Below are 12,943 nucleotides of genomic sequence, written 5' to 3'. Positions count from 1 at the left end.
AAGATGATCATAGGTAACATGAATTGAATCTTGAGTGAGTTGTGAATTCCTACCTATGAAGGTGGTCCTTTTATTTGTATGGGTGAGAGTGGCTAGATCGCCGACTCAACAAGCCTACCATTTTGTGGATTTGTCTGATTGGGGAGTTGAGAACACAACTACACAAGAAGGAATTCACTCATTCCCTAATGTCGGGACAAGTAGATAAAATTCTCCCTTAAGAGCTGATTTCAAGGCTTGAACAATGTGGTGTCATACCCTCTCCTGGCTCGAGAGAGGTCTGATCATAGTTGGACTATAATTTATTGTTCACTAGAGGGATCCAGGATACTTAAGGAGTTAAACATAACTATGGGAGAAAATGGTATTTTGGCCCAGCTGTACTTATGAGCAATTTGTGAAGGATTATCGCACCGTTGACTGGTAATATTCAATAGACACAGAAATATATCTGTAGTACGAAGAATGCAGCTGTCGATCTTTAGTAGAGTGCTCGATAAGTAACGAATGGTGAATAATTTAATTAAAAGAGTTTAATTAATTATTAATGTACCGTTGGAGCTTCAAACTACAGGTCCATGAATTCCCTCTGTAACTCAATGAGAATTTTTTAGAATCAATTTTTGGATTAATTTGAATTGTTTAAATTAACTGAGAGAATTAATTATATGTGATGTAATTAATTTAATCTAATCATCTATGATATAATTACAATAATATATTTGATACATTATAATATAAAGTTAATTTGAGAGGAAATAAATATCTGAATATGATACAAATATTAAATTTAATATAAATGAGATTTATATTAAATGTCATTGGTAAGAGAAAAGAAACTATAGATTATATTGTATTTGATACAATATAGAACTATAGATTATGAGTTATATTTGATATAACATATAGCTTAATATATATATATATATATATATATATATATTATGATAAGGTAGTTACCATATAAATATATATTAAATTGATTTATGAAAATAAATAATTTTATTTTATTTTATTTTAAAAATCATTTTCACTCCCTCCCTCTCTTTTCTCTAAAAAACATGGTAGTGGGGAAGTAAAAAAACAAGTTGGTCTTCTTCTTCCTAGGGTGTTTTTATCACAAGAGAGTGATACACTGAAAAATTCTGTGAGAAAATTGGAATTTCATCTCTTTCTCTCAACACTCTTAAAACCCTCTCTTCCAAAATAGCAAGAGCCCATAAAACTCTTAGATTCTCATCCAGATAATACAGAGGAAACATTCGTGGTGGTGTCCTTATTGACGGTTAGAGGGCGTTCGAGATTGATTGTGACAAGATCCGGAGAAGGAATTTCGTGAAGAAGAGTTCTTCAAGGGTAAGGTTTTTTAAACCCTTTTTCTTTCATGTTCTCTATTTTAAAGCATGTTGTAATTTTCTTTTAATGCATAATCTGTATGTTTTTGCTGTAACATTTATGTTATGTAAATTTTGGGTATTTGATCCAATCCCATGCTTCCGCTCAAGGACCTTCAATGGTTCCTTCACATAGATGCTTAGCTTGACCCCGATAGTGGGGTACTTACTGAGTATTTTCTTGTTAAATATATATTTATTTAAATTAATTTAAATTAATTCAATTATTAGTAACAAAGTTATTTGATAACCCCCCAGTTATTCTCTCGTTTTGTTTAACGTGTGTAAGTGGGAAGGGTAGAGGAGTTAGACAATAATCATCTTCTTCTTGCATTCTCTGAAAACAAAGAACAAAGATATTCTTAGTGTGGATTGCTCTCTCAATATCAATATCGTCATCCCTTCCAAAATTAATACTTGAAATCCACAAAATTCTCATCGATTTTCTACCCTTCGAGGATATCGAGGTTAAGTTTATGACTTCGTATGGATTGCTCTCTCAAAGTTTATCGAGGATATATACTTGAAACCCACAAAATTCTCAAAGATATTCTTAGTGTGTTTTTCTAGCTGTTTGTGAGACTGTTCAAAGAGTTTGTTAAGTTTATGACTTGGAGGAATATGAAGATTTTTGCCTTCAAGGGTGGGTACTCTTCATCCCATATTTCCTTTCCATTTTTTCTGTGTAAATGCATGCTTAATTAGAACAAATGTTTATGTCTTTGTCCTCTTTATGTTCATATGTTTTGTAAAATGAAAATAGGGACATCGATGTTTCCACAATGGGTATTCACATACTCTTTCAATGACTCCCATCCATGATTTTCTTTTCTTCCATCGTTTCTCACCAATTGACGAATGTCAACAAGATCCATCTCCTCTTTTCTTTTTCCTCTTCTTATTTCACTCTCTACTTCAACCACAAACCACCATGCTAATCTTGTTTTCTGCTGCAATCCTCCATCAATTGGTTACTTGCCTTAAAAATGTATCTGATTCAGTCCATTTTTGCAATAATATATTTTTTATTCTTTTTTGTGTCTCTTTGTTTGCTTGTAATTAGCGACCTAAATACTTAAATACAGTGTATTTGCATTGGTTTAGCTCTTTTTGGATTTGTTTTTAGATTATCACGTGGGTTTTTATCAATTTTAGCCTGCATGAGTAGTTTGGACATTTGCTAATTAGTATTGTTTATTTTTTAAAAAAAAATCGTCTTGCTATTTTTACGATTTTGGAAACTTTTTACTATTTTTCCAAATGAAACTTTAAAATTTGCTATTATCTTGTTATCCCTAGTTTCATTTCATTCCATTTTTGTTTTATATTTCTTTCTTTTTTTTATTATTTTTTTATATTTATACGCTAATTTTTTTTTTTTTTTTAATTTTCCAATATTTTGTTTAGGTTCACTTTAATATTTTACAACCACGATATTTACATAATAATATAATTGAGTTAAATTTGAGTCAATATCATTTAAGACAAATGACTTGAGTGAGAAATAATATTGCAAATCAAATTTTAGCAACACATAAATGATAGAAAGAATTGTATTATAGTTATTAATTTTGCATTGAGACTTATGTGTATTTGATAATGTAAATTTTTAATAATTATTTTTTCTATTTTAATAATTTTTTAAACTATTAGTAAAAAGTATATAAATAAGGAAGAAATTTGGGGTGGAAGTCATATCTATAGACTTAATTTTCAAAAATAAAAACAAAAAATCAAATTGTTATCAAATGGGATCTTAGTTTTTTGTTTTTGTTTGAAAAATTAAGCTTATAAATATTATTTCTACCTTCGAATTTCTTACTTTATTATCTTTTGCATAAAAAGTAACTTCTAATTTTTTTTTTCGAAATTTGACTATATAGATGCAAATCATTGTAGGAAATCTAAGAAAATAAACTTAATTTTCTAAAATTAAAAATGAAATGGTTACCAAACAAGATAATAGTTTTTAAAAATTTATTTTTGTTTTTGGAATTTAGTTAAGAATTTAATATACTCAAGAAAGATGCAAATAAACTTAATTTTCTAAAATAAAAAACAATCTTTACTAAACCAACCTACATTTTTCACTTTAAATAATATATTGATGCAAGGGAAATAATGAAGTAAAGAAAGAAGGAAAAAAAAACTATCGTCTTCAACAATACTTGCAACGACAAATCAAACATTCTGTAAACAAGAAATCCAAGCTTGTTTTCTGGTTCAAAAATTAAACAGAAACCACTTAAAAATAGATAATTACAAAGAAAAAATTTGTTACACCGTTGAAAAATCATTCCCATCTCATCTTCCCCACAAAATCCCCTTTCTCGATTAAAACCATTTTTCTCGAATTTTTCTCCATAGATTCAAACAAGAACAAGAAAAAAGAACTCAATTGAAGCAGGAATTGAATGGCGAAAGGAGGAGCTCAAAAGAAGGATGTGGCGGTGGCGATCGACAAAGACAAATGCAGTCAAAACGCTTTGAAATGGACAATCGAACGCCTTCTGAGCAAAGGCCAAATGGTTACTCTGCTTCATGTTAAACAGAAACCGTCTTCTTCAGCGCAACCGAGTAAGAACAAACAAAAATTGGGGGAAATTTTGGAACTCTAACCCTAACCTTTGAAAATTTTCGGTGTTTCTGCGATTCTGTTCTTGAATTTTGATGTTGAATTGGTTTTGTATAGTGACGAATCTGTTCTTGAATTTTGATGTTGAATTGGTTTTGTATAGTGACGAATCTGAGTGCGGATTTGGATCTGGATGAAGCGGCTTTGAATAAACAGCAGACTGATAATCATGCTAGAGATCAGTTCTTCCTTCCCTTTCGTTGCATTTGCACAAGAAGCAATGTCAGTTTCTCTCCATCGCCCTCAAACTATATATAAATATTTTAATTAAACTTATAAATACTATTTTTTACCAATAGTTTTTTTCTTTTTTTCAGAAAACTATATTGATAGTTTTCAAAAAGAGTAATTATTTCACAATTTTGTTTGATTTTAATAACGGTTGATTTATATCCCTATCACCCAGATAGTTTATTACTAATACACTCCAAAAATTTTGAATTTACATTAGGTTATATCATTTAATAATTTGGATCTAATTTGCAATTGATCATTTCTAATAACGATTGATTTTTTATATTAAATTTATAAATACTATTTTTTTCACAATATTTTTTTTAAAAAAAATTAACTAGAAAATTAAGGTATCTGTTTAATAACAATTTGATTTTTGATTTGTGGTCTTAAAAATTAAGTTTATTATTTTACTCTCAATTTCATACTATAATTTTCATCTGTTTTTGGACAGAGTTGAAATTCTTAACTATTTTTTTTAAAAAAAATAAATTTTAAAAAACTATTTTTCTTAGTTTTGAAAACTTTGCTCGTTTTTTTAAAAAAATATTGATAAAAAATAAATAATAAATCAATAAATTTAGAGAGAAATTGGTGATTATAAGCATAGTTTTCGAGACCTAGCTAGAAACAAAAAAAACTAAGGCTCCATTTGATAATTATTTTACTTTTTAATTTTAATTTTTAAAAATTAAGCCTATAAACATTCATTTCTTGTTATACTATCTACTTCTTTTTAATGTTTTAAAAAATCAAGTCAAAATTTGAAAATTTAAAAAAGTAATTTTTAAAAATTTATTTTTGTTTTTTAAATTTGACAAATAATTCAATTATTATATTTTAAGAAAGAAGCAAACCATCGTATGAATATAAGAGAAAATATATTTAATTATTTTGAACCACAAACAAAAAACAAAATGATTACCTAGTTACAAGGTCTTAAAAAAAAACAGTTTTAAAGAACTTATTTGGTTTTTAAGCTTCAAAAACTAATAATTATCGAACCAGACCATGATATGTCTAATTACTAGTATCCTTTTGATTTTATTATTTTATTTATTTTTTTAAGAGCGAAGTTCTAACCAATTTTGTGTGTTATAGATTGTGAACTTTAAAAAGTTCGTTAGTTTAAATATTAACTTTGTAATAATTCTTTTTGAATATAGATGCATGTTTCCCAGTAATAATCTTACTGTCTTTTTTCACCTTTTTTATTTTTTATTAGTCAAATTATAAGGACAAAATAAGCTTGTAAACAACTAACCCTTTTTTTTCCTCAATATTTAACTTGATTGATCGAAAACTGGATAACAAAATAAAAAATCATATAGTCAAAGTAATTTTTCTAAGTTCAATTTCAAAAACACAAAAATTAGATAGTTATCGAATGGGATTATAACAATTTTTTTTCTTTTTTTTCTTTTTTTTTTTTGAGTTCAACACAACATTTTAGGGTGGAAGATTAGAACTTTTTACCTTAGAGATATAGGTTGACACATTGTATTATTGTTATTGGTAGAGGAGTTTTAGTCCAAATAACTCATCGGTATATTTTTAAGTTGATTATAGATCAATTGGTTTAGACATATGTCTCCAACTTAAATATCAAAAGTTTAAATCTCTTTTGCATGTATTAATTTAAAAATGTAATCGAACAACTATTTTAAGAGAGAGTTTTTCTTTTTTTTTTTTTAATTACTAGTTTCATTCACAAATAATCTACAAATGTCATATGTTTGAAAGAACAGATACCATGCAATGAGGTGATGTTGGAGGAAGGAGAGATTCCAAAGACATTAATAAATTATGTCTCCAAAAATGTTATAGACATTTTAGTACTTGGTGCCCCTACAAGATCAATTTACAAGTAATTTCCTTCCTCATTATTCTATATAAGCTCAATTTTATATATATCAACTTCTGTCATTTATTTAAAATCTACCTATATTCTTTCAAAAATTACAATATTACTGTTGAATGTTGATAAATATATATTTTAAATCTCCTTCTAACGTAGAAAAACAACTTGAATGTTAGACAAAAAGTTAAAATGTTGTTCTTTGAGGTTTAGTTCAAAAATACTGCATCTTAGTCACATCTACGTCGATTTTTCTAAATAAATATGATGATTTTTGAAATAATTGTAAAGTTTAGAGTATGTTTTTTTTTTTAATTTAATCTTCTATATATCTTATTACTACTAAATAGGATATCTTATATATATGCTTTAACATGATTTATTTAAAAAATAATTGGTCCCTACTAAATCTACCTTTATATCATTTTAAAATATACTTAATCTTCACCTCTGATTAATTTTGGGATGAGAAGAATGTGAAATGTCTTCTAGATTTGAGGTGTTATAATATAGAGGAAGAAAAGAGAATAACAACACACAGTTACGTGGAAACCCTAGTACAGGGAGAAAAACCACGATATAGAGATCTTTCTTATTAGTTAATCTGATATACTGAATACACAGGGACACAACGTTTAAATAGACAGTAGGAAACCTTAGAGGCCTACACACTTACATAAATGCCCCTAGGTTAATAACCCTATTTTCAACACTCCCCCTCAAATTGGAGCATAGATATCAACAAGGCCCAACTTGCTTATACAATAGTCAAAGCTTTGTCTTAGTAATCCCTCTGTAAGCACATTTGCAACTGGTTGATTTGAAGGAATATAAGGGATGCATATGTTTCCACTGTCCAGTCTCTCCTTAATGAAATGTTTGTCAATCTCTACGTGTTTAGTTCTATCATGTTGAACCGGGTTATTTGCAATACTGATGGCAGCTTTGTTGTCACAAAACAATTTCATCGGAAGCTCATTATCTTGCTGGAGATCAGATAACACTTTCTTCAACCAGATTTCTTCACAGATCCCCAAACTCATGGCCCTATACTCAGCCTCAGCACTACTTTTAGCAACGACCCCTTGTTTCTTACTTCTCCAGGTGAATAGATTATCCCAGATAAACGTACAATACCCAGACGTCGACTTTCTGTCAACAACAGAACCTGCCCAGTCAGAATCAGTGTAGGCTTCAACAGATCGTTTATTGGACTTTCTGAACATCAGACCCTTGCCAGGAGTTTTTTTCAGGTATCGAAGGATACGTTCAACTGCTGTCATATGATCTTCACAGGGAGCCTGCATAAACTGACCGACAACACCTACTACATACGAAATATCTAGCCTTGTATGAGATAAGTATATCAACTTCCCGACTAACCGTTGATACTTCTCTTTATTAATAGGAACTCTATCATTCTTCTCACTGAGCTTCGCATTGTACTCTACTGGTGTGTCAACAGGTTTACACCCAGTCATGCATGTTTCCTTTAGTAAGTCCAAAGTGTATTTTCGTTGAGAAATTGAGATACCTTCCTTTGATCAAGCCATTTCCATTCCCAGAAAGTATCTTAGCTTACCAAGGTCTTTAATTTCAAACTCTTCGACCATATTTGTTTTGAGCCTCATGATCTCAGCATCATCATCTCCAGATAAAACAATGTCATCAACGTAGACAATAAGAACAACTATCTTCCCTGATCTCGACTTTTTTGTAAATAGAGTGTGATCAGAATGCCCTTGAACATATCCATGTGCTTTCACAAAGGTTGTGAATCTGTCAAACCAGGCCCTTGGAAATTGTTTCAACCCATATAGCGACTTTCTCAATCTGCACACCCTGTTTTTGAACTGACTCTCGAATCCAGGAGGAGGACTCATATAGACTTCCTCTTCAAGTTCCCCATTCAGAAACACATTTTTAACATCAAATTGGTGTAAGGGCCAATCCTTCTTTACGACAACTAACAAAAGCACTCGGATAGTGTTTAGTTTGGCCACGGGAGAAAAAGTTTCAGAGTAGTCTACTCCATAGGTCTGAGTAAAGTCTCTTGCAACAAGCCTAGCCTTGTACTGGTCAATCGTCTCATCTAACTTGTATTTTATAGTAAACACCCATTTGCATCCAACTGTCTTGTGCCCTTCAGGTAGAGCCACCTGTTCCCAAGTTCCATTCTTCTCGAGAGCTCTCATTTCTTCTATAACAGCAGACCGCCATTCTGGTTTTTTCATTGCAACATTTACGTCATTTGGAACCATCACAGTGTCCAGACTGGTAGTAAACGTTTTGAACTCGGGTGCCAGATTACTATACGTCATGTAACTATGCATAGGGTATTTAGTACATGAACGAGTGCCCTTCCTCAGAGTTATAGGAAGATCGAGAGAGGCATCACACTCCTTCAACTTTCCAGGCTCCTCATCATGATCGGCTATCTGTGTATCAGTGATTTCAGTAGTATCCTGCACATCATCAATAACTATAATAATTTCATTCTCAACTGTCTCCTCTTCTGGCATACTTTCAGTATTACCACTTCCTTTGCCCTTATCCTACCTGTATTCATCTCCATACACACATCAACATCATTAGTTTCAAGAATATACAACCTGGATCTGATGGCGGGTCTGACTCATGTATTGGAGCCGGCGGTTCTGGTTCGACAGGTGACACTGCTTCCTTCCTGAGATTCTTCCTATAGTAAGTTTTCCAAGGAACTTGGTTGGTAGAAAGGACCGAGCCGTCATGCTCAGAACTAGGCTCAGACGAGATATGAATAGGAGTTGACTCTAAGGAAATAGCATAAGAGGACCAGTTAGTCTCTTCACTCATGTTCTTCCCCTAAAGATGACTAACAGGAAAGAACGACTGATCCTCGAGGAAGGTGACGTCCATAGAGACAGTATTTATGAGATGACGGATGATAGCACTTATACCCACGTTGATGAAGTGGATATCCAACAAAGACATACTTCTGAGCACGAGGAGTAAATTTTGTGCGGTTTGGACCATGGGAATGAACAAAGGCAATGCAACCAAAGACTCGAAGGGGAACATCGGAGATTAACCAAGTGGTTGGGAAGGACTCTTTAAACATTTCCAAGGGAGTATGAAGGTTAAGAATACGAGAGAGCATCCGATTAATGAGATGGGCGGCAGTAAGAACTGCATCCCCCCAGAAGTATGACGGAAGAGTGGCAGATAACATAAGAGACCGGACTACATCCACTAGATGACGATTTTTCCGCTCGGCTACTCCATTCTATTGCGGAGTATAAGCACTCGAGCTCTAGTGGACAATTCCCTTAGAGATAAGAAAATCCCTGAAAGAGGTGTTGAAGAATTCTCGCCCATTATCACTATGTAAAATTCCAATCTTCACATTGAACTAAGTCTCGACAGTTGTATAAAATTGTTGGAAAATGGATGATACCTCAGATTTGTCAGTGAGGAGGAAGACCCAAGTAAGGCAAGTGTGGTCGTCTATAAACGTGACGAACTAACGTTTACCCGTGGAAGTAGTAAAAGGTGAGGGATCCTATACATCACTATGAACAAGAGTAAAAGGACTCGAGAGTTTGTAAGGCTGAGACTGAAAAGGAACACGACTTTGCTTGGCACGAATACACACATCATAATTTAAAGAGGAAGTGTTAACATTACGAAATAAATGCAGAAACAAATACTTCATATATTGAAAATTCGGATGTCCTAAACGGAAATGCCACAACATAAAGTCATTTTCAGAAACAAAAAAAATTTAATGACATAACGGCTAGGGTTTCGTCACCTAGCTCTGATACCATGTTACAATATAGAAGAAGAAAAGAGAATAACAACACACAATTACGTGGAAATCCTAGTATAGGGAGAAAAGCCACGATATAGAGATCTTTCTTATTAGTTAATCTGATACACTGAATACACAATGACACAACGTATAAATAGACAGTAGGAAACCCTAGGGGCCTACACAATTACATAAATGCCCCAAGTTTAATAACCCTATTTTCAACATGAGACACAACCATGTAAACCCAACAACAAGGGATGCTAGATGTATGCATTTAAGGAGCTAACTCTTTTTTCGATAAACGTTTTGAATCTCTTGTCCCCATGAGAAAGAATACATGTCAATTACTATTATGTTATGTTCGTATTGGTTTAAGTGTTAATTTGTGGTAACCCAATTCAATTGAAAATTTACTCAATGTAACTCTCCAAACATATAACTCATTAGATGCATATGATTAAGAAACTATATTTTCTATGTTAAATAATAAGTTTAACTTTTTAACTTTGAAGTTTGTATGCATTTGGTTCCTAAACTTTTGAAGTGTTTAATGAGTCTTTAAACATTCCTGGAAAATTTGATTTTTTGCAATTAATTAATTTTAAATTTTCAATTTGTGTTTAGCAGATCAGTACATATAAAAGTAGACACAAACCTCAAGGCTCAAAGACTAAAGTTGTAATTTTAACCTATTTCTTAAATATTTGTCTTATACATAGAACGTTATAAAAGTGATCACTTTCTAAAAAATGATTGTTATAAAAATGATAGTCACAGTGTATCAACTCGATACTCCATTACTTCATATCCTAAGCTTACTTTTCGAAATGAATTAAAACCGTCATATTAGGTATCAAAATAAATCAAGTTACATAAACTTACCAAACAAACATGCATTCTTTGCCTCTAAACCAAATTAAAGGATGAAACCCAACAAAAAATATGCTTATTCTTCTTGTTCTTCATAATGTAGGAGATTCAAGTCAGATATCCCAGGTACTGTATCAAAAGGAGCACCAGACTTCTGCACAGTTTACACTATTGGCAACAAAGGCAAGGTTTCAGTGAGACAATCCACAGCTCCGCCCCCAGCAAAGCCCGTTGCTCCGCCGCGCACCCAGCTGCAGCCTGCCCCGCCGCGCCCTCAACTGCTACATCAGCTCACCAGCGCCTCGGAACTTGCGACCGAACCGAATCAGCCACGCAGCCAATCGGTTAAATGTATGTCTTCTCTGCTTCCATTAATTACACTTTTCATCCATAAAATTATTATTTTTTTCTTTTATAACTTTTTAATAGAATAGAAGTAAGAATTTCCTAGGAAAAGCAAAAAAAAATCGAAATTCCGTTTGATAACTATTTTGTTTTTTGTTTTTTTGTTTTTGAAAATTAAATTTGTTTTTTCCATATTTTTTATTTGTATCTTTTAAGTATAATGACTGAATTCTTATCTAAAAACAAAAACAAAAACCAACTTTTAAAAACTATGTTTTTTTAATTTTCAAAATTTGTCTTGGTTTTAAATCATTGGTAAAAAGTAGATAACAATGAAAAAAATTTGAAAGTGAAAGCGGTGTTATAGGCTTAATTTTCAAAAACAAAAATAAAAAGTTAATCGATTACCAAATGGGCCTTAATGTTTCTAATTCTAATTTTTTTTAATTATATATATAATTTCAATTATAGTATAATTCATAGGGATGAATAAGAAATAAATTCTTCAAATCTTGAGTCCTTTTATATGTTTAACCTTTTCAATCTACAAATTAAAGATGGGATAATTGCCTTCTTTGCTCTATTCCTAGTTTTTCTCGAAAATGGAAGTATATTAAAATATCTAATAGGTCTCTCAACTTTTAAAAATATCTAATAAATCTTTAAATTTTCAATTTTTTTATCTAATCTATCAACGAACTTTCAGTTTTGTACGTGAAAGTCTTTGATGTATTCAATTTTTTTTTGAAAAAATAGCATTTAATCTATTAGATGTAAAATAGAATTTTGTATAACAGGGAACCCTAAATTTCAATTTTTTAAGACTCAATTTAAGATTTATTAAAATTACATAGATTAAAATCGTAAAAACTTTAAAGTATAGGAATCAAAATAATTAAATATTTGTTGGATAGTTAAAAGTTGAACTTTTCATAATGTCAGTAAAATTCCTTCTAACATGTACAGGTATAAAACAAGGTTCTAATATGTACATTTTCTATGTACTTTGGTATAAAACAAGGTTTTAGATGTTTAGAAATATTTATGCAGAAGTATAAAATTATCAAAAGAGAAAATTAAGGTTTAAAATTAAAAATAAGCTCATTATTTAGAGGTGTAAAAGGTCTATTTTATCCTTAAGAGTTTGTGTTTGGTGATTTGCTTGCAGGTTTAGAGACTCAAAATAGCCTAAAAAAGGTTCCTTCTCGTGCCATTCAAGAAGAATGGGAAATGAAGTATGTGTTCTTACGTCTTTACCCTACAATACTTTGTTCTTTGTTAGGTTAAATTATAAAACTTATCTTTTGTCCAATTTTGTATTCGGTCCTTAGATTTTGGATTTAGTTTTTATTTGGCCTCTAAATTTTAAAATATTACACTTTTACCATTGAATTTTGAGTTTAATTTCTATTTGACCTCTAAATTTCAAAATATTACATTTTTACTCTATTCACTTTTAATCCGTCAATATCTATTAATTATTTTAAAAGAAAAAAAAAATACTCTTAACGTGGTTGTCGCCTTAGAACAACATTTTTCAGTCCAAATTTCTACTTCAATTATCAAAACATCATTCCAAGTCCTAATTTTTGTTTGAATCCTATAGAAATTCTATTCAAGTAATAAAAGTGTTCAAATATATGAAAGGTGATAATATTATAATCCTTTTTTTGGAAGTATAGGATATTTTAAAAATAAATATTTTACCATTTTTTATTAGAATAAATAATTAGAACCAACCATCTAATATTTCATAGTTGAAGAATTAAATTCATTCTCGAATAAATTTATTTGGTTAAAAATTTTTAACA

General features: G+C 30.9%; 1 protein-coding gene across 1 annotated transcript in view; it reads left to right on the top strand.

Moving 5' to 3' along the window:
• Positions 1-3,808: 3,808 nt before the first annotated feature.
• Positions 3,809-12,943, top strand: part of LOC150035610 (uncharacterized) — a 12,937-nt gene continuing 3,802 nt past the window's right edge. Inside the window, exons 1-5 of the mRNA XM_090314373.1 lie at positions 3,809-3,971; positions 4,133-4,251; positions 6,012-6,130; positions 10,891-11,138; positions 12,301-12,414. Coding sequence (XP_090170499.1) covers positions 3,809-3,971; positions 4,133-4,251; positions 6,012-6,130; positions 10,891-11,138; positions 12,301-12,414 — 763 coding nt within the window. The remainder of the gene's footprint in view (positions 3,972-4,132; positions 4,252-6,011; positions 6,131-10,890; positions 11,139-12,300; positions 12,415-12,943) is intronic.

This window comes from Benincasa hispida, chromosome 6 (genome assembly GCF_027475165.1).
Source record: "Benincasa hispida cultivar pf3 chromosome 6, pf3_genome.v1.1, whole genome shotgun sequence".
NCBI classification, from domain to species: Eukaryota; Viridiplantae; Streptophyta; class Magnoliopsida; order Cucurbitales; family Cucurbitaceae; genus Benincasa; species Benincasa hispida.
Note: the sequence above shows the minus strand (reverse complement) of the source record. Positions and strands in the feature narration are given on the sequence as shown.